The sequence below is a fragment of the Ciconia boyciana genome, chromosome 4 (assembly GCF_034638445.1).
Source record: "Ciconia boyciana chromosome 4, ASM3463844v1, whole genome shotgun sequence".
Lineage (NCBI taxonomy): Eukaryota > Metazoa > Chordata > Aves > Ciconiiformes > Ciconiidae > Ciconia > Ciconia boyciana.
The window spans coordinates 12619829-12640824 of NC_132937.1; the positions used below are offsets into that span (position 1 = coordinate 12619829).

General features: G+C 43.7%; 1 protein-coding gene across 4 annotated transcripts; it reads right to left on the reverse strand.

Annotated features, from left to right (window-relative positions):
- Positions 1 to 1969: 1969 nt before the first annotated feature.
- Positions 1970 to 19919, reverse strand: LOC140650730 (arrestin domain-containing protein 3-like). 4 transcript variants are annotated; one of them, XR_012042150.1, is made up of 6 exons: positions 19176 to 19890; positions 14991 to 15072; positions 11668 to 11815; positions 10320 to 10422; positions 9481 to 9788; positions 1970 to 2120 (listed from the first exon to the last, which is right to left on the reverse strand). XR_012042150.1 is itself a non-coding variant. In XM_072859435.1 (6 exons), the coding sequence occupies exons 1-6, from the start codon at positions 19453 to 19455 to the stop codon at positions 2110 to 2112; spliced, it is 804 nt and encodes a 267-aa protein (XP_072715536.1). In that variant the 5' UTR covers positions 19456 to 19895; the 3' UTR covers positions 1990 to 2109. The 4 variants fall into 4 exon arrangements, 3 of the variants coding, with proteins under 3 accessions (XP_072715536.1, XP_072715535.1, XP_072715537.1); XM_072859435.1 differs by having other exon boundaries at positions 1990 to 2120; positions 9609 to 9788; positions 19176 to 19895; XM_072859434.1 differs by lacking the exon at positions 1970 to 2120 and having other exon boundaries at positions 8929 to 9788; positions 19176 to 19888.
- Positions 19920 to 20996: the final 1077 nt, after the last annotated feature.

A 20996-nucleotide genomic window follows, 5' to 3' on the forward strand; every position in this document is an offset into this window, starting at 1 on the left:
GGCAGTGAACCTATTTTGGAGTTGTAAGTTCTTAGATGGGGCAGAAGCCTTCCTCTTGGTGCCAGAAGCCACCAGCTTTCATTCTTCACCCTCTCCAGGGGTTACACTTACCTTAATACTAGGGGTGGACACTGCCTGCATCTCTACTGCAGTTGGGGTACAGGCCTCTTCAAGCTGCTGCGTGTCTCAGAGAAGATCCTGTCCACCTCCCTTTCACCTTCTCTGATGCTGCACAGCCCACTCACTTCCTCCCATAACTCCTCCGTTTGGTGACACAGCTCCTCCAAGACAGCACACTTCCTGCAGGACAGAGGGCCATCTCTCCTGGCATCAGAGATTCCCCAGGCAGTCCCTGCAGCCTGGGACTTGGAGAGCTGCTGCCACCATCTGAAGCTCCATCAGCATTTAAACCTCTGCCCTAGCAGGGACAGCTGCTCTAACACCTTCTGTTCTGGGTTCTGACAAGGCTGCCATAAATCCAGAAGTTTTCCACTACACATATGCACTGTTGCTGTATAACACATCCATCATCTACAGTGTATCTAAATCCTAGATAGAAGTATCAGACTTACTGAGGATGGGAAGTGCAGCTATTCTGAGCATCTGCTTTTGTAGGAAGCACAAGGTTAGATATACTGCATGTGCTTTTTTATGTTAAGCTTTGCGTATTCAGTAGTCCAATAACTCAGTAAAGTGTTAGATTTGGTATGCATGTAGAGACCATCCATGTAGAAAATCTTCCACTTTCCAGACAGAACTATGGTCTCTATAAAGTTGACCAACTTCAGACAGGTTTGAAGGAGTTTGCACTAACTCAAGCCATATTTGAAATTGTCTCAAAACTTCAGGTGCATATACACACCCATAAATAAATGAAAAAAACACAATAACAACAGAATACCCAAAACCCACTCAGGGGCTGGGTCAAGGTGAATACTGACATTTTTCTTGTCTAGAAAAAAGGTTAGGAAACTCTGTTATAAACTATGATGGCTTTAATACTGGCTAAGATGTTGTTTAAGCTCGTGGGGATTTTCATCCATAGGAAGCATGCTAAGGGAAAGAGCCAAAAATCCAATCATCTACTATGCAGACTCCCTAGAAGGCATGACAATCAAACACAGTGCAGAACACGACCATGTCCCTTCTAAACTATATTTAGCATTCTAGCTCTGGCCCCTGTTTGACTGTCCATCATCATCTATTAAAGTAGATATTTCAAGCACATGCTTATATATTACTGACTGCAACTATAAGTTTGTCCTTTGGTGGTGTTTTCCAGAAAAGACTGATCTAAGTATGTGTTTAAATGTTCATTTTTCTCAATTGAACACGACTAGCAATTATTTTCTCAAACCAAGACTTGGAAACATTCAATTCAATTTAAGTGATTAATACACAACGTGAATTCTATTTTTAATACTAAATAAGCCTCAGAACTCAAATTACTCTAAATTATGATTTAGCAAATCTTTAGAATAAAAATAAAATACATTTAACTAAAAAGTTGCAAACCAAAAGTTTAAATTTGAATATTTGTTACGTATGCATCTTCTGAAAATAGAATGATCAGTATTTTCAGGAATACAGCTCTTAATTGTGCACATTCTTTCTTGTTAATGAAAACTATTCTGCAAGGATACAAATTTGACAAGGGGAAAGCTGCTTCTAACTTCTGATTATTTCAAATTTAGGAACCATTTTCACAAACTCCATGTTTCTTTACATTATTGATTATACTGTTCTCCATTATAAAACTAAATCCAAAATAAGCTTACTTATTAACATTTTCTCTTTGGTCTGCCATAAGACTAACAACTGAACAGCTTTTCCAGTGCAGACTGTATCAAAACAAAGCTCAGTAGACCTCTCTATACCTAGGACTTCTGAAAGCAGTTTCTCAGTGTTGCAGTGTAGAGTTCCACATTACCGTAACATGAAATAATATGTCAACATTCAACACCATAACATGGTATGAAAAAGGGAAATTTTATTCCTCTCATTTTTATGGATGGATTGAATGCTATGGGACTGCTATCAAATGGATGTAGAGGAATGGTACCAATGACCAGTGGTAAGTTAAGGAATAAATCCATGGCTCCTGGAATATCAACATATAGCTGAAAAAAAATTGAAAAAAATGTATGATTAAAATGTGGGGATTTATCAGCACTTCATAAGTATTAGCCCAAGTTGTCTTTCCATGGAAGTTTCGAGGAGGAGCTTGTTTCTAATAGTCTCTTTTAGGGCCCATGTCCCTATGGAGACATGGGCTCTTGTACATGGTTGAGCTTGAGCTGGCAACTAAGCATCACACAGCCGCTCGCTCACCCTCCCTCCCCGGTGGGACAGGGGAGAGAATCAGAAAAAGCACAAATAAGAAAAATTGTGGGTTGAAATAAGAACAGTTTAATAATTGGGAAAAAGAAAAAAAAATTATAATGAAAAGGAAAACAAGAGAGAGAGAGAAACAAAACTCAGGAAAAAAAAAAAAAACCAAAACCAAAACAAAACACAAGTGATGCAACCACTCACCACCCACCGACCTATGCCCAGACAGGCCCCAAGCAGCGATCGCTGCCCCCCGGCCAACTCCCCCCAGTTTATATACTGAGCATGACGTCATATGGTATGGAATAGCCCTTTGGCCAGTTTGGATCAACTGTCTTGGCTGTGCCCCCTCCCAGCTTCTTGTGCACCTGACAGAGCATGGGAAGCTGAAAAGTCCTTGACCAGTATAAACATTACTTAGCAACAACTAAAACATCAGTGTGTTATCAACATTATTCTCATACTAAATCCAAAACACAGCACTATACCAGCTACTAGGAAGAAAATGAACTCTCTCCCAGCCAAAACCAGGACAGTATCCACCCCTTATTCTATACCATCTACATCATGCCCAGGTTCTACCCTTTCCACTATATTCCAATTGATCACCACCACTTTCCCTGTCTTTTGATATATACACACAGATATCATTCCCTTGGTCTATGGGCCATCCCTCTAAAATGTCCGTTGAGTTCATTTAGTCCATGACTTTGGGCTCCATCTGTCATAACAGCCTTTCAGGGCAGGAGAGAGGGTGTGTGCTGTTGGACTGTTGCATGCTGAAGCCAGTTCTGGTTCCATCACTGCTGCACTTGGCTTGGTTTCATCAAAGCTCATTCTTCATTAATCTGGGTGATTCTTACTGAAAAACCATTGATATGGCATATAGCCACCATAAAAGTGATGACATACAGTATTGTATAGCAATTAACATCATACCATTTAGTTCATTGGCTATTTTCACCCAAAATCAAATCTCCCTGAGGTACACAGCAGACTTCCCCATCCTTCTGCATCACCCACCAAGTGCACCGAGGTCCTTGAGCAAAAGCAATCCCACGAATGGGCTTGCCTTTGCCTGACGCAGAAGTAACCCAGACTGTCTTCCCCAGCATGTTTTTTATGTGCCCCACAGGGACTTTATCTCCTTCTGCAGTATGTAAAAGTTTTCATTGGGCAGGGCCAGCTCGATTGACAGATCCCCTAGTGTTGACTAACCAGGTGGCCTTTGCTAAATGTGTATCCCAATGTTTGAATGTCCCACCACCCATTGCTCTCAGTGTAGTCTTTAACAGTCCATTGTATCATTTGATTTTCCCAGAGGCTGGTGCATGATAGGGGATGTGATATACCCACTCAATGCCATGCTCTTTGGCCCAGGTGTCTATGAGGTTGTTTCAAAAATGAGTCCCCTTGTCTGACTCAGTTCTTTCTGGGGTGCCATGTCGCCACAGGACTTGCTTTTCAAGGCCCAGGACAGTGTTCAGGGCAGTGGCATGGGGCACGGGATATGTTTCCAGCCATCCGGTGGTTGCTTCCACCATTGTAAGCACATAGCGCTTGCCTTGGCGGGTTTGTGGGAGTGTGATATAATCGATCTGCCAGGCCTCCCCATATTTATATTTCAGCCATCGCCCTCCATACCACAGAGGCTTTAACCGCTTGGTTTGACTGCAGTCCATGTCTCACATTCATGGATAACCTGTGCAATAGTGTCCATGGTCAAGTCCACCCCTTGATCGCAAGCCCATCTATATGTTGCATCTCTTCCTTGATGGCCTGAGGGGTCATGGGCCCACCAAGCTATGAATAATTCACCCTTATGTTGCCAGTCCAAATCCACCTGAGCCCCCTCCATCTTAGCAGCCTGATCCACCTGCTGGTTGTTTTGATGTTCCTCAGTGGCCTGACTCTTGGGTACATGAGCATCTACGTGATGTACTTGTACAACCAGGTTGTCTACCCGGGCAGCAATATCTTGCCACAATGCAGCAGCCCAGATGGGTTTGCCTCTGCGCTGCCAATTGTTCTGCTTCCATTGCTGTAACCACCCCCACAGGGCATTTGCCACCATCCATGAGTCAGTATAGAGATAGAGCACTGGCCACTTTTCTTGTTCAGCAATGTCTAAAGCCAGCTGAATGGCCTTTACTTCTGCAAATTGGCTCAATTCACCTTCTCCTTCAGCAGCTTCTACCACTTGTCATATAGGACTCCATACAGCAGCTTTCCATCTCCGATGTTTTCCTACAATACAACAGGACCCATCAGTGAACAGGGCATACTGCTTCTCAATTTCTGGTAGTTGATTATACAGTGGGGCCTCCTCAGCACGCGTCACCTCCTCCTCTGGCGATATTCCAAAATCTTTGCCTTCTGGCCAGTCCATAATTACTTCCAAGATCCCTGGGCAATTGGGGCTTCCTATCCGAGCCCGTTGTGTAATCAGTGCAACCCACTTACTCCACGTAGCATCAGTTGCATGATGTGTAGAGGGGACCCTTCCTTTGGACATCCAGCCCAGCACCGGCAGTCGAGGTGCCAAGAGGAGTTGTGCTTCAGTGCCAACCACTTCCAAAGCAGCTCAAACCCCTTCATATGCTGCCAATATCTCCTTTTCAGTTGGAGTATAGCGGGCCTCAGATCCTCTGTATCCCCGACTCCAAAACCCTAGGGGTCGACCTCGAGTCTCCCCTGGTGCTTTCTGCCAGAGGCTCCAGGTAGGGCCATTCTCCCCGGCTGCGGTGTAGAGCACATTCTTTACATCTTGCCCTGCCCGGACTGGCCCAAGGGCTACTGCATGAACTATCTCCCGTTTAATTTGTTCAAAGGCTTATTGTTGCTCAGAGCCCCATTGGAAATCGTTCTTCCTCCGGGTCACTTGGTAGAGAGGGCTTACGATCAGACTGTAATTTGGAATATGCATTCTCCAAAACCCCACAACGCCCAAGAAAGCTTGTGTTTCCTTTTTGCTAGTTGGTGGAGACATGGCTGTTATTTTGTTGATCACATCCATTGGGATCTGACGACGTCCATCTTGCCATTTTATTCCTAAAAACTGGATCTCCTATGCAGGTCCCTTGACCTTACTTTGTTTTATGGCAAAACCAGCTTTCAGGAGGATCTGGAACATTTTCTTCCCTTTCTCAAAAACTTCTTCTGCTGCATTGCCCCACACGATGATGTCATCAATGTATTGCAGATGTTCTGGAGCTTCACCCTGTTCCAGTGCCATCTGGATCAGTCCATGGCAAGTGGTAGGGCTGTGTTTCCACCCCTGGGGCAGTCGATTCCAGGTGTAGTCAACACCCCTCCAAGTGGAAGCAAACTGTGGCCTGCACTCTGGTGCCAAAGGGATTGAGAAGAACACATTAGCAATATCAATTGTAGCATACCATTTGGCTGCTTTTGACTCCAGTTCGTGTTGAAGTTCCAGCATGTCCGGCACGGCAGCACTCAGCCGTGGCATGACTTCATTCAGGCCACGATAGTCTACTGTTAGTCTCCACTCTCCACTAGACTTTCTCACTGGCCATATAGGACTGTTAAAAGGTGAATGAGTCTTACTGATCACTCCCTGGCTCTCCAGTCGACGAATCAGCTCATGGATGGGAATCAGGGAGTCTTGGTTGGTACGATATTGCCTGTGGTGCACTGTTGTGGCAGCAATTGGCACCTGTTGTTCTTCTACCCTCAGCAACCCCACAACAGAAGGGTCTTTCAAGAGGCCAGGCAAGGTAGACAGCTGTTTAATTTCCTCCATCTCCAAGGCAGCTATACCAAAAGCCCACCGGTACCCTCTAGGGTCCTTGAAATACCCTCTCCTGAGGTAGTCTATGCCAAGGATGCATGGGAGCCTCTGGGCCAGTCACAATGAGGTGTTTTTGCTACTCATTCCCAGTTAGGCTCACTTCAGCCTCCAATACAGTTAGCTGTTGGGATCCCCCTGTCACTCCAGAAATACAGATGGGTTCTGCCCCTATATAGCTTGATGGCATTAGGGTACACTGTGCACCGGTGTCTACTAGAGCCTCATACTCCTGTGGGTCTGATGTGCCAGGCCATCGAATCCACACAGTCCAGTAAACCCAGTTGTCCCTTTCCTCCACCTGGCTGGAGGCAGAGCCCCCCTAATCCTGGTCATAATATTCATTACCCATTTCTTGTAAATATGAGTCAGGAGCTCCTTCATTAAAATCAGGAGTAAGATCAGCCCTTTTACTCTGTCTGGGGAAGTGTCCACTGCAAACCGGAGCAGCAGTTTTCCTGGAAGAACCCCTTTTGGTGATTGTGTTTCCTTGCAACTCATGTACCCGTGCCTGTAGGGTTGAGGTAGGTTTTCCATCCCACTTCCTCATGTCCTCTCTGTGGTCATGCAGGTAAAACCACAGGGTGCCCCGTGGTGTGTACCCTCTATATCCTCTCTCTTGAGCAGAAGAACACTGACTCCTAATAGCTGAGATGTTGGTTCATACAGGTGGGGAGTAGGGTCTGTCCTCTTAGAGTTGCTGGACCAGTTTCTCCACAGCGGAGACAACGGAGTGTGGGAGTGTGCTCGCCCCCACATAAGCAATAACCACAAGTGGGGGTTATGCTGTACTTTGGGGAGACGGATGGAAACACCGTAGCCAAGGGCTGTCTGGAGCAGGGAGCCAGATATCTTGCTGATATGCAAATATGACCATAAGTCAATCATCTTACTCCTTAAATAGTGGACAGCCCAGGGCCCTTTGAGCTCTCCTGCAGAGCAGCTGGCTGCACGCCAGGATCGCCCCTTGAGCAGGGAGTCCTCTCATGGTTCCTCCTCGAGGTTGAGAGATTCCTTGCCACAACAGATCCTCGGTAAGTGACTAAGAGCAGGCTAAACTTTGAAATCTTAGCTAAGTGATATAAAGGATTGATTGCACACATATAATCCTTTAGACATAAACCGTTGACCGAGTCTGGGACTAGGACTGGCTCTAGCCGCACCTAGACTCCTCTCTGAGAAGGAGTTTAGAAAGCAAGGGGATCTTTATCCGAACCTCATGACTCAACGGGAGGGTCTCCCTGAGAGTTTTGTCCTGTCCTCTATGCAGTAAATAATCAAGTGTACCTTGCCATCAAATCTTGTTAAACCACTGTTGCATTTACCACTGAACCTTGTTAACTCACTGGTTTATATCAATAAAGTATTTTTTGCTTCTCTCTTAAAAGTGAAGTGCATCACTCCATCTGCAACACGGAGGAAGGGATACTTCCTTGGTATTCCTGCAGTTGGCTAGCCACTTCATCCACTGTTGGACCCTCTCCGTCTTTCCAGGTCAGTATTGCCAATGAATTGGCATAGGATGCTGGTTTGCTCTGTACCAACTTCTGCCACATGGGTCACATGCACTGGACTTCATATGGATCTCTGGATAACTGCTCGTCGTCCAGGTCACCATAAATCACCTCCAGCACGGCTAATTCCCTCAGGTACTGGATCCCTTTCTCCATGGTGGTCCATTTCCCAGGGCGATATACAACATCTTCCTTGAAGGGATATCTTTCCTTCATAGCTGACAGGAGTCGCCTCCAGAGGCTGAGGGCTGGTGCCCCTTTTCCAATCGCTTTGTCAATGCCCCCTTCCCTAGAAATGGATCCCAGCTGCTTGGCTTCCTTACCCTCTACTTCCAGGCTACTGGCCCCATTATCCCAGCATCAGAGCAGCCAGGTGACAACGTGTTCGCCTGGACAACAGCTGAAATGTTTTCACTTATCTCTCAGTTCACTCAGGGATAGGGATCAGGTGGTTTCTGTCTCATCCACAAGTTCTTCCTCCTCCTCTCCTTGTGATGGCCCTGCTCTTTCATCTTCCCTTTCTAAACGAGCTGACTTTTCCTTCCAAGATTTCTTTTTATGTATAGGGGAGACTGATACTGACACAGGTTGGTTCCCTGGTTCAGCTGTGGCACCTGTCACTGGGCGATTGGGGCTGGAGTAAACACCACACCTGTCGCCCAGGGTGGGGGAGAGGGGGGGTGTTGGAGCAGGCACCATGCCTGTCACTTTGTTGTCACATCTGGAGACCTTCTCTTCCTCTTGAGGGTACTGAATAGTGTTGAACAGGGCTCGGTAGGCATGGGCCAGGCCCCAGCACATTGCAGTGATTTGTGTCTCCTTAGAATTGTCAGGGTGACAACATACTTTTTCCAAATGTTTTACTAGTTTTTCAGGATTCTGCACTTGTTCAGGGGTGAATTTCCAAAACACTGGAGGTGCCCACTGTCCTAGGCATTTGCCCATGCTATCCCACACACCTCTGCCACTCATAACCATCCAGCCTTGGGGCAGATCTCTGGATGATATTCTTAAATTGCTTATTAGCCTCAAACAAAACCAAAACAATATTCCCAAGCAATACCAATAGATGTATCTTAACTACCCAAAGATGTTCAAGATACTGAAAAGTTATTGTAACGAAGGAGGAAGCATTGTAGAAGAATGTAGCGAAGGTACAATTCTGCATTTCCTCCATAAAAAACCTCTCAGAGGAAGAAGTATAATTGCTAATTTTCTCCATAAGGTGGTACCCGAAGTACAGTAATGGCTTCGGTATGAAACTTAGACACCAAGTTGAGCTCAAGGTCACTGTTTTAATAACAAATCTCACAGGCAAAACACCACCAATTAAAGCAGAGCACAGCAAACTGCAAAAACCAACACCGATCTTTAACATGTACAGCAAAAAAATGAGCATGGTGAAGAGCAGGTAAACCAATGCTAAGAACAAATGGATCAGTATTGTGACCTGCAACTATTAACAGATCCGAATTCCTTAATATGCTCTGGTTAATCTGTTGTTATCTGAAACCCTTCGAGCCCCATGTTGGACGCCAAAAAGGACTGTTGTGGTTTAGCTTCAGTCAGCAACTAAGCACCACAGAGCTACTCTCTCACCCTCCCCCCACAGTGGGATGGGGGAGAAAATTGGAAGAGCAAAAGTAAGAAATCTTGTGGGTTGAGATAAGAACAGTTTAATAATTACAAAAAAGAAAAAAAGAAATTGTAATGAAAAGGAAAACAACAAGAGAGCGAGAGAGGAACAAAACCGGGGGGGGGGGGGGGACGGACACGGGACACAACACAGGACGGGACACAACAACAAACTCCCCCCAGTTTACATACTGAGCATGATGTCATATGGTATGGAAGAGCCCTTTGGCCAGTTTGGATCAACTGTCTTGGCTGTGCCCCCTCCCAGCTTCATTAGGGAAAACAGGTGGGGGAAACAGACAGAATTTTCAACTGCTTGCCATTCCAGGTTTCTGTTTTGCCAGATGACAAGGATTCCCCACGGAGGTTGGCTACAAGCTGTTTGACTTCCTTCATTTTCCCTTTGGCATAGAATGCCTGTGTTTGGTAAATGGTTGCCTTTGGCACCACCATGCGGGAAGAGCAATTCTCAATCTCAGCAAAGATCTGAATTGATTCACCTGAAACAAACAAAACCAAAAAAAACCAAACCAAAAAAACAAACATATTTTCAAGTTCTCTTTACATTTACAAGGCAGCTTAAGCAAACTGTCACATTCTATATACTGTTATAACTCACCAGATGCTGCTATCACTGCTCTACCTGGAAAAACATCCACTGATGCTAATAGAAGCAAGATCCCCACGAGCTGTTCAAAAAAACCCCAAAACAAACAAAGCCCCCACAAACAAAAACCAAACACAACACCCCCCCATTAAAAAAAACAAACAAACAAACCAACCACAAAAAAACCTCACCAACCAAAAAGCCACCAACCCCAAACCTACCAGTCTAATAGATGAGGTCCTTTAATAATCTAGAGATACAAGTAGCACTGTCTTAGTTAACAGAGTATACCGAGAAGATTGCTAAATGCAGACTGAGGTGGTAAAAATATCCTTAATGTTTCATTTATATAAAAACAGTAAGTACAAACTGTAGCTTTAAAAGGGAAGGAAAAGCATATCCTATAATTACTTCTATTACATACCTGGGGTGTAGCCCTTTCTTTCAATTTTGGCACTTAAGGATATTGGGCCTGAGGTACAAAGCCAACAACATAGAGTCTTTTCTTTTGTGCCTGCTTGGGGTGACTGCAAGAAGAGAAAAATATCGTCCATTAAATTAGGAGCTCCATGAATCTCTTCAGGTATTTAAATCAACACAGGAAAATAATCATTTTCATAATGCGCTTATTATTACATATTTTGATAAACAAAGCTACTTTCATAGGAAAAGTCTCAAGCAACTTGAACAGCATTATACAATGTTTGTCCTAATTCCATTGCTGTATTAGTATTGCTTTTTCTGCCATCCTCCATACTACAGCCATACTTAAAACAGTTTTTAATACTAAAAATAAATACTGTATAGCTTAAAACAAAAGGCTTCATAGCCTACACATCCCAACATACTGTTGCAGAGCTTTTCATTTAACTAACAGTAAATCAGAACATCTTCGCACTTTCCATTAAGCTGTATTTCAGAAACAAAATAACTAAGCTAAACTACTGTAATCTTGACTCCTGCTTTTTCCTCGGTTTCCGAATTATCCTGTTTCATCTATATTAAAAAGACTTATTTTACACAACATCAGGATTTGGGGCTTGATCCAAAGCCCATTAAAGTCAAATGAGAAACCTTCGCTTTTAATGGAGTTTGTGCAAGGTCCCTTTGCAAGCCTGATTTTTCACCCATACACACAAGAAACCTACTTCAATGGACTTCTAAATTTCTTTTTCCCCTCTAGATTAAAATTTGAGGAAGGGATAAAATAAAGGAATCTTAGGCCAGACTGAAATCAAATCCTCATTGAAAGCAGTTGTGATATTAAAGTTATTTTGATAAAATGAAATTTCAGGAAAGGATTATACAGAATTGTGATGATTTCTCCCCATCAGTAGAAAACTATCCATATGGAAATTATCAATTATGCACTGCATTAAATTTTTTACTTTGCATTTTAATATTTTTAGTGAGGGACTGCTAACTTCAAGAGTTGCACCGTTCCTTCCATAGATTATTCTTTATTTATAATTAAAGAGAAGCAGTTCACCAAATTTTCTTCCTTAATGAGATTCTACAATTTAGTAGTATCGATTTAGATTGACGAATGTATTTTATGTATCGTAAAAATCAAGCAACTCCAAGTACAGGATAACTTAGCCTTCAAAATACCAGCAGTTAGAGTTGCTAAACTGATATAATACTTAAAAGAGCAGCTGTAGTTAAACTAGCAAATAAATATTAGGTAAAATTACATGTTGATGTTGTTTCAGTTATTATACTTCATTATTTTTACGCCAGAAGAAGAATGAGTAATTCTGTCAAGTTCTTACCAGTAATGAAGGAGTGTTGATATCTATATGTTCAAAGACTGTAAATTCCTTCTTTAATTTTACTGGTAGAAGCCAAGGCCTATGCAATTCAGCTTTCACCCAATAGCGCACACTGCCATGTCTGCCTTCGAATGAGGTAGCAAGTGGTCTGTGCAGGACAAAGGTCAAAGTTGAATAATTTTTTATCTCTTTCCAATAACGATACAATTGATCAGATTGGGAATTAGTATGTAGAACTGTATTTTTAGTGCATCATAATAAGCATAACTTATTTGCAAAGTTTCCATATCTCAGAAAAAAATGTAAGATTAAAGTTGGGAGAAAATATCATCTCCAATTCATCCAACAGTAGTTTTGTAGAAGTTTTAAGAATCAATTAAAGAACTGTGCTAGAAAATGCCAGAAGAGTACACATTTCCTTTAGACTTAAGAGGCCACTTTCAAGTGTAGAATAAAGCACACCCTTTTAAGGTCAAATTAAGACCACCAAATAAAATTAGCATTAGTACCATCCAATTATTGTTTTGGACATTGTATTCTGTAAATAATTGTGTATTATTTACTTGGCTGGTATCTCAGTGGTTTATTTTAGCTATAACTGAGTGCTTTAGTAGTTTGTTTTGCCTTAAGTACGGTAGTTAAATATTTCAATTTAGAGTTCTGAATAGAGAGAGACTATTCTGAGCATCTTCTAATTTTCCTTTACCCTGATGAGGCCATCTTAAAATATTTATATATATAAAAAAAGATAAAGACTATTCTGCTCTGAATGCTGAAAGACAAAGGAAGTCCTTTTGGGGAGTTGGGGGGGGGGGGAAGAAAGATGTGGAAAGGGACTCCAAACCTTTCAGCATTACCCTTTTTTCCTCCTCTCCCTCCCTCCCCCAACATCATAAGGTGAAGGACATCGAATTTTTATATTCCGGTCATGTCCAGTTAACTGAAACTTGTCTTTTTCCTAACATTTTTTGCCTTTAATCTCAAAGGAAGAATTTTTATATTGCACTACGTTTGAAATGCATCGTAATAAAAAGTAAGTTATGGGCAAAGCTTCCCTCCCTAACTTCTGTAGGGAATAATACTAGCTGTGCTAGTACTTTACTAGAATGATTCTTTCTGCTACAGGTTTGACATCTCTATTTGCACATCTGAAATGTTTACTTTTTTTTTTTCCTTAAAAACACAAATGAAAGGATTTTCTAATCAGTCTTCAATGTTTCATCCTGCCCCAGTATCCTTTAAGGCAAAAATCACCAAGGCCAGTCAGTGTCCTGGTTTTTTTGGTTCCCCCCCCCACACTATTGCTTTGTATTTGGTTGTACTGGGTCTGGCTGGGATGGAGTTCGCTTTCCTCGTAACAGCCCATATAGTGCTGTGCTTTGTATTTGTGGCTAGAACAGTGTTGATAACACACCAATGTTTTAGCTATTGCTGTGCAAGCACTGCTCAGCATCAAGGCTGTCTCTCCAACACCCCATTCCCAAAGGCCAATAGGCTGGGTGCGGGCAAGAGGTTGGAGGGGACACAGCCAGGACAGCTGACCCAAACTGACCAAAGGGATATTCCATACCATATGATGTCTGCTCAGCAATAAAAGCTGAAGGGGGGGGAAGAGACAGACAGGGCTGACACAGACATTCATGGTTATGGTGTTTGTCTTCTCAAGCAACCACTACACATACTTAGGCCCTGCTTTCCAGGAAGTGGCTGGACATCTGCCTGCCATTGGGAAGTAGCGAATGAATTATTTTTGCTTTGCTTCCGTGTACAGCTTTTGTTTTTCTTATTAAACTGCCTTTATCTCAACCCACAAGCTTGTCCATCTTATTTTCTCTCCCTGTCCTGTTGATGAGGGGGAGTGAGAGAGCAACTGCATGGAGGGCTGGCAGCCAGCCAAGGTCAACCCACCACATCGGTTTTGTTTTAAATAAATTTTTGAAATATTCTATGGATATAAAATAGCAAGAAACAGTAAGGAGGCAGTGTCAAGCTAGTGTTCTTCAGGCCTTTTATTACCAGCCTTCATTTTTTCAGTATTATCAAAGATGGCTTCATAGTTATTCCTTCAAGTCACTTGAAAAGAACTTTAGTGTTTTAATCAATGCTTGTGCTATTTTACTGGTCATCTATTTAATCTCAAACATAATATTCCATATTCACATCTACTGTTTTGTTCTTTCATATTTTAACATCCCTTCCAACTCAAGGGAATATCGGTATCACCCTTATCACTTCTTATAGAAGAGATTTTCATCTGAACCTTACATTGACTTCTAAAAGTCTCCATATATATGGGTCTTCTTCGGCATTCCAATAATATCTACTGTAAAGCCCTGTGCTATTCACTGAAACTGATCCGTAAAAGCATTTATCATCTACAGGTTCTGCTAAAGCCAGCCCCTCTAATAAGTAGATGGTTTATTAGCTTTAATATTAGGTATTCGTCTAATATTCTGCCAACTTTTTTAACCTTAATGACTTCAGCACTTGGCTTTTACAGTAAAAGGCTCCTCCTGCCTCCCTTCTTTTCATCTATTTCCAGACTCTCTCTGTTCCTTTATATTTAATTTTCCTGCAACTTGTGTTTTAGCTAATTCCCATGTTGGTAACTCCTCTATGTGTAAATCTTCCCTTCACAATGTATACGTTAGACACCTCAAACTTTTTGCGTGTGTGTGTGGCAATTTATCTTACAACTTCTGCTATCACTCTTGCTTCAACCTTTGCTTTCGGAGACAAGTGGGATTAGGTATGGGAATGTTTCTTGCTTCATCCACCCATCCATTTGCTTATTTCCATCCTGGCTTTTTGCATAAAGGTCAGCCTGAGTACATACATCCTATTTAAACTAGAAAAAAATCTCTTATTTTGTTCAAGTGTGGTTAAGCTTGCCACATCTGTTTCAGACTGAGCCCGAACAGTTAAGCTGTTATCTTATCACTAGTTCTGATGGCCTGCATGGCTCCAGTAAAATCTTGTTTCATTTAGAAGACACCTCAGCCACTCTGCGGGACTCAAATGACACTAATTCCCTCCCTTCTCCTGTGAAGGGGTAAAATACCACAAGACATAATGAGTCAGTAGACCTCGGTCAAAAGAGAGAGTAACCAACTGGGCAACAATGAGCTCCTGTTTTGTGAAAAACTCTTAACCAGTTTAAAAGCAACCTCTTCAGTTTAATGAGATTATGTCCTCTATTGCATGTCTGAGCACAACTCCTACTGCCATTGAAAAGGTTTCCTCCACCCACGAGATTTTTTCTTATGCAGGTACGTATCTTAGCCTTCTCTCACACAAGCTGTGTACTGCATGTAAGTACTTACATCTGTGGAAGCTCAAAGCTGAATGCATATTCATGCCTTCCTGAATGAATGGTGTGAAGGCCTTCTTCAGAATTGTCATCATCTAGGAGGGAAAAACCCAATATGCTATTCCACCTGTGAACGTTTTACACAGCATAATATATTATATAGGTTTCTTTTCCAGAATAAGAGGGATTTATACATTCTTTACAATACTAAGAACATGGTGTCCCAGAAACAAGTCTCTCCAGTCCATTTGTATTAACTGCTAGATGTATGGCCGCAGAATTTTTAAGGTTAGGTGAGATTCCAAGATTCACCTTACATAAAAGCAGAAGTTAACTTGTTTTAATTTATGATCTTGATTCCAAGTACTGACATAGTTGTAACTGCTGCCATTTCAAGGTCTGCCTGAAAGATCTGTAATGGAAAATGTGTTTTCCAATATGATTTCTAGTTAAAACTTAAAATGAAATAGAGCTCTCTAATAGTATTAAGTGATATTAGTATTAAGTCTGCTACATTAATAGATTAAATTTAGTAATTCAGCTTCCTTCTATCTCCTGCCTAGCAAGCATCCAAAAATTGATTATTTTTTTAAAACAACAACAAAAAAAGCACACAAGCACCACCTAGAAAGCACCAAACAAATTCAGGGGCACAAAAGGTGGCAAGCTGTCCAGTTAATGTTGTTTAGAGCTAATGTATCAAAGATTCAAAGTTTAGCTCGATTTTGCTTGGATAGCAAAGACCCAAACATTTCCTAATTTCGACAAGAAAGCTGACCTTGGTTTATAGTCGTGATTCCTTGTACTGCTTCAAATGCTCCAACAAATTTGTGGTTTGTTCTGATAGAATTACCATAAAACCAGAAAAATGCTGATTCCATCAAAACAGAAAGTTATTTAGAGAAAATAATTGAGCATCTCGTATACAAAAGGGTTGGGGTAATAAAAACACGTATAGTGGGATTATGCAAAAGACACTACCTATTGTTAATAGTCTGAAACATCATGAAGGAATGTTGGTACATTTTAAGATTTTTCTAGTTCCCATTGTCCTACAAAAATGCTGATGCTCTAATTTCTTTAGTGCACCAGAAATGCTGAAACAAACCTATGCAAAAATATAAAAAACACTAGAACGCTATTTACACAAATGCACCCTCAGCACGTAATATCATGAAATAAGAATCTTCAATACACTGAAAGAGCAAAACAATGTGTATAATGCTTTTTTTGTTAAAACACACTTGGAGGTTTTTGTTTGTTTTTTTTAAAAATTAAAAATAATCATCTTTTCCTTGCACATAAGTTTTTTCATCCCTTCTTCACTTCCTTCCTGCCAGATCAGCAGTCCCATTGAGCCTGAGCAGCAGCAGCAGCACCACTGTGGTAAACAAGTACTGAGCTGTCAGTCACAGACTGGGCTGGAGCAGGAGAGGATTGGCCTAAACAGGCACGAGCAGATCCCCTGCCAGCCACTCATATACATACAGTATACATTACACCCCACCACATTTGCTCAGCAACTCTGCTCACAGCCTAGCCTGACTACCGCAGAGGTAAGGAGAGAGGGAGGGGCACCACCCACGCCTCACCATCCGGTCTCCTCATACCACAGGGCCATGCTGCTGGCTTGCCCCGGCCTGCCCTGCGCTATGTGCAAGGTCCTGCACTTCTCTCAGGAACATGTGCTGACCATTACTGAAAGGCGATTACGGATAGTGCTGGCCGGGGGTGCGGGAGGGGAAAGACAACCGAGTGAGGGATGCAAGAGGCTGCTGGGCCATGTGTCCCAATGGCCGCTCCTGCTCGCAGCCCCTTGCTGGCCTAGTGGATGTGCGCGGCAGGAGCTTGAATGCTTCTGTCTGTCCCCAGAGATGGACTTTCCCAAGAAAGGCAGCGTGCCCTCTGAGCCGTCAAGGCCGACACTGCCAGGCAGGCCCTGTTCCCAACAAAAAGGGACCAGGGTGACAGCGCTCCCCCTCAGCAGTGCAGCGCCCCCTGCGTCCTACCAAGGCCGCGATCGGATCCATAACGGAGGGGGGAAGGCAGGCAGCAAGGGAGAAAGCAGTAACTGCTGAATTGAAACACCCCACCCCCCGGTTTCCCAGCAAGGTAAACTTGTACTCCTCACTTCACAGCTAGTGCCCTCCCCCACCGCGCATACTCTGTAACTCCTCAGGGAAGCGGGGCCCGGAGCGCCCCCAACCCCGCACAGGGCTGACCTCGGGGTGGCCAGAGCCCGTTCGCCTCGCCCCGCCCCCAGCACACACCAGAGTGCGGGCAGGGGAACCTGCTCCCTCAGCCTCGCTCTTCCCCACGTCCCAGCCCCTATAATCAGCGGCTGGCATCGCCTTAGCAACAGGCTAACAAACCCCAGCAGGCCAATGACAAGGCGGGGACAGGGCGTGGCCTTCCGGATTATGCTAGGGTAGGTATGTGTTGAGTTAAACTTCACTCCGTGCGGCGAGTGTTCGCAGTCCTGCCCCTGCAGCCGAGGGAGGGGCAGTGGCGTCCCGGGACAGCTGCTTAAGTTTTTACGTGCCGCACATGCAACGGTGCGCACCCCGTCTCGCTTCTGGTGTCGGAACGTGTCAGATCTGTCCCTTCCCTGCTACCCTTTGTTCCCTTTCCAGCCAAAACCAAGCACCTACTATCGGGGTCAGCATTTGGATCTACAGTCCACGTGCAAAATCATTGCTGCTGCTGCTTAAGCAGACAGTTAGAAGCATGGGGTCGCCCTCCTACTTGCAAGCATACATCCTGTTATGAACGACTCATGCACGTCTGCACGTTTCTGTCATCTGCAAACCAGAGATGAACGAACTTTCACATGAGAGAATTATTTCTAAGGCGACAGTATAAAGAACACTTGAGCTACAAAGCCACCTCATGAGTGACCCGTGCTTGCTTGCATCACGATAACATAATTAAAATGAATAGCAACTCCACTCTGCTACAGTATTTATTTCAGAAGTGCTTAATAAAAGGCTCAATGCAATCTATAGTCGAACTTCTTTAAAATTACATTTTACTGCAGAGGATCTCTGCAGTAAGCATGCTGCGTATTTAAAACAAAAACAAAACAACACACCAAAACACCCGACCCAAATTATGTAATCAGTTTTAACATTTTCTTGTGCTAGGAATTAAGTCATCGCCACCACCTGACGTGTGCAACCAATCTGCGGAGAGAAGGAGTACTCCCTCCCTTCTCCCCAGGACCGGTCCCAAACAGGATTGAACCGCTTCTAACAAAGGGTGGAAACTTCAGAAAAAAAACCAAGCTTAGAGTCCCTTATACTTTCACAACGTAACTATGCGAACAATAGATTACCAAACTTAAGACCCACAATCCCGCTCACAGTGTAATACCCCATTTCCATACCCAAAATAAGGGAATTTGCAGGGCACTTTCCGTTTCCATAGGGGCTTAGCAGACCAGGTTCCAGAACTCCCCAACTCAGAAGCGATGCTCCGATCGTACAACCATGAACTCTTATTTGGCCTTTCAGACAGATTTTTACATTTGGGTCCCCCATAGGGGAGTTGAATAAAAGAAATGAAAGTAATTTACAAGTATACTAGTTTAGAACAAAGGAAGAGATGGAAAACTACAGGTGGGGTGGTGATAGCATGTCAAAGTAAGCCACAGAGAATCTTTTATCTGCCAACAATGAACCAACCTTAAAAAAAAATCATCGCATATCAGTCTGAAAGTCAGACCTGTATCTATTATGTGTCAAAAAGTCTAGTGTTATGTTTTAATTACACTTATGATTCGATAGGATGCTACCAAGAAAGTAATTTACCGCATATCTGGTTTTGATTTAACAGTTATTTTCCCCATAGAGAAACAAATCCTGCTAATATCACCAAGAAAAAAAACGACATTGCAGATCAAAAAAAACTGTATTAAAAATGCAAATCCTTATGAAAAGACTCTGTTAAAAGGCAGGTATTTTATGAAAGTCCTGTTTGCAGGTACTTTGAAAATGCACCTTAACACGGTTTTAATATTAAGTAAGTGTTCAAATAATCAAAAATAAAGCCTAAGAACATAACCAGCATTTCCTCATCTTTAGAAATAGCGAACTCTATGAGACTGCATATTAAAAAGGGATAAACCAGGACGATGCAAAGATGTGTCTTTTTCTGGAAAAACGTCTGCGTGTAGCGAATGAATAAGTGAAAAGCTTACCTCTTTCGTGCCCGAGTAGAACGTCCTTATGGTTAAAATACTCTACTTCTTCAGTGTAATTTTGTGTATAGGCAGTGTTGGATCCAGCATTTCTAGATTCAGTCCAACGTACTTTCGCATGTCCTCTTGCATGAATTTTAAGAGATTTTACTTTAATTTCCCCAGTAACTTCTAAATTGACCCTTCCTGAGACTGTGTCCCCGCTAGAATAGACGGGGATATTGCTGTCATTGAGACAGTCAAAGCTTATTGTCAAACTCTTCACCTTCCCCAGCACCATATTTTATAACAAAGTGTATAAAAATATACTGTAAGGGAAAAAAAAAAGTCAAGGTCTCGTACAAAATGCGATCTTCACTTTACACTGAACAACGCCTCTGCCGCGCAAAGAGCCTGCCAACAAGATCAGCGCGTCCCCTACAAATGCTTCATCGGAATTACTGACAAAACCCCAACTTCAGTAATGGTGATGATGGTGGTGGTGATGATGATGATGATGGTGGTGGTGGTGGTGGTGGTGGTGGTGGTAACAGCGGCAACAGCGGCGGCGGCCCAGCGCTGCGATCTCCTTACAAAGACAGCTACCCACACGCTGCCAGCTCACTTTAAGAACAGCTTTGTGAAAAACAACCCCGCCGCGCATGCGCGAGTCGAGTCGTGGCGGCAGTTTCCTCCGCCGCTTGCGCGTATCTTCCCTGTCGTGTGCGTTTTTCTTTTGCTATCGCTCCAGTCTCACGCAGAGAGCCGGAGTATTCCCTGGTGGAGCCAGGGTTCTGCTGCGAGCCCGCAGTGCGGTGTTGAGATAGGTACTGAAGAACTGAGAGAAAAGCGTCTGTGGCGGTGGGTGTGAGGGCTCCTTGTCCGGAGGGCTTCGACGTCTCGTTTCGTCTCGTCTCACTGCCTGGCACGGCCTGGGGGCCCTGGCTGGCTGGCCGGGAGGTGTCTCGGAAGGAGCTAGCAGCTGAAATCGGGCAGTGGGCGGTGAGCGCCGGGCCCCGGCTGGCTGGCCGGGAGGTGTCTCGGAAGGAGCTATCAGCTGAAATCGGGCAGTGGGCGGTGAGCGCCGGGCCCCGGAGTCTGGCTGCGGCCGGCACGGGTTCTCTCCCTCAGCCACGGGTTGCCTGGCTAACAGCAAAAATAGCAACGATTCTGTCGGGGAAATCGCTCGGCATGTCGCTCAGTTACAGATCTCGCCCAAAGCTTTTGCTTGTGAAGCGGCTAGTCCTGAGCAGGTTGTAGGCAGGGAGCCGGGCCGAGGCGGGCAGGTGAGCGGGGCACGGCCGCCTTTGCCGGCCTGGCCCTTCCCCCTCTTTCCCCCCCCCCAGCAGCACCCGCCGTATTCACTGAGGGGTGAGGGTACAAAAGCGAGGCATTATGCAAAAGTAAACATTTAAACCTCTATCAAGGTAAAGTTTCCTATGTTAATCCTTTTAAATATAATTGTTCTACAGTATCTTAGTTTGGGGTCTGGTTTGTTTGCTGCCGCTGCTGGTTTTTTTTCCCCTGTGGTGACATTTCTTGGATAAAGGAATGGCACCATTTCTTCCATTCATGGAGTTCAGACAGGAGGGTCACAATTCCTGTCCTTCCAGTTCTGGGTTCATTGCCACCATGGATCCACCACATCTGTCAGTGTGGATCTGCACAGAATTTAAAGTGCACAGCAGTTGCCTTCTGCAGGTCCTCGAAGATCTGTGAAGTTTAAAGACCCAAATCTTGCTAACCAAGTGGATATTCATATGGATTTGGGGGGAAGGAAGGGGACCTTCTTACATAATTTGGACATGGCATTATGGTGTTTTCTCATTTATTTTTTTAATA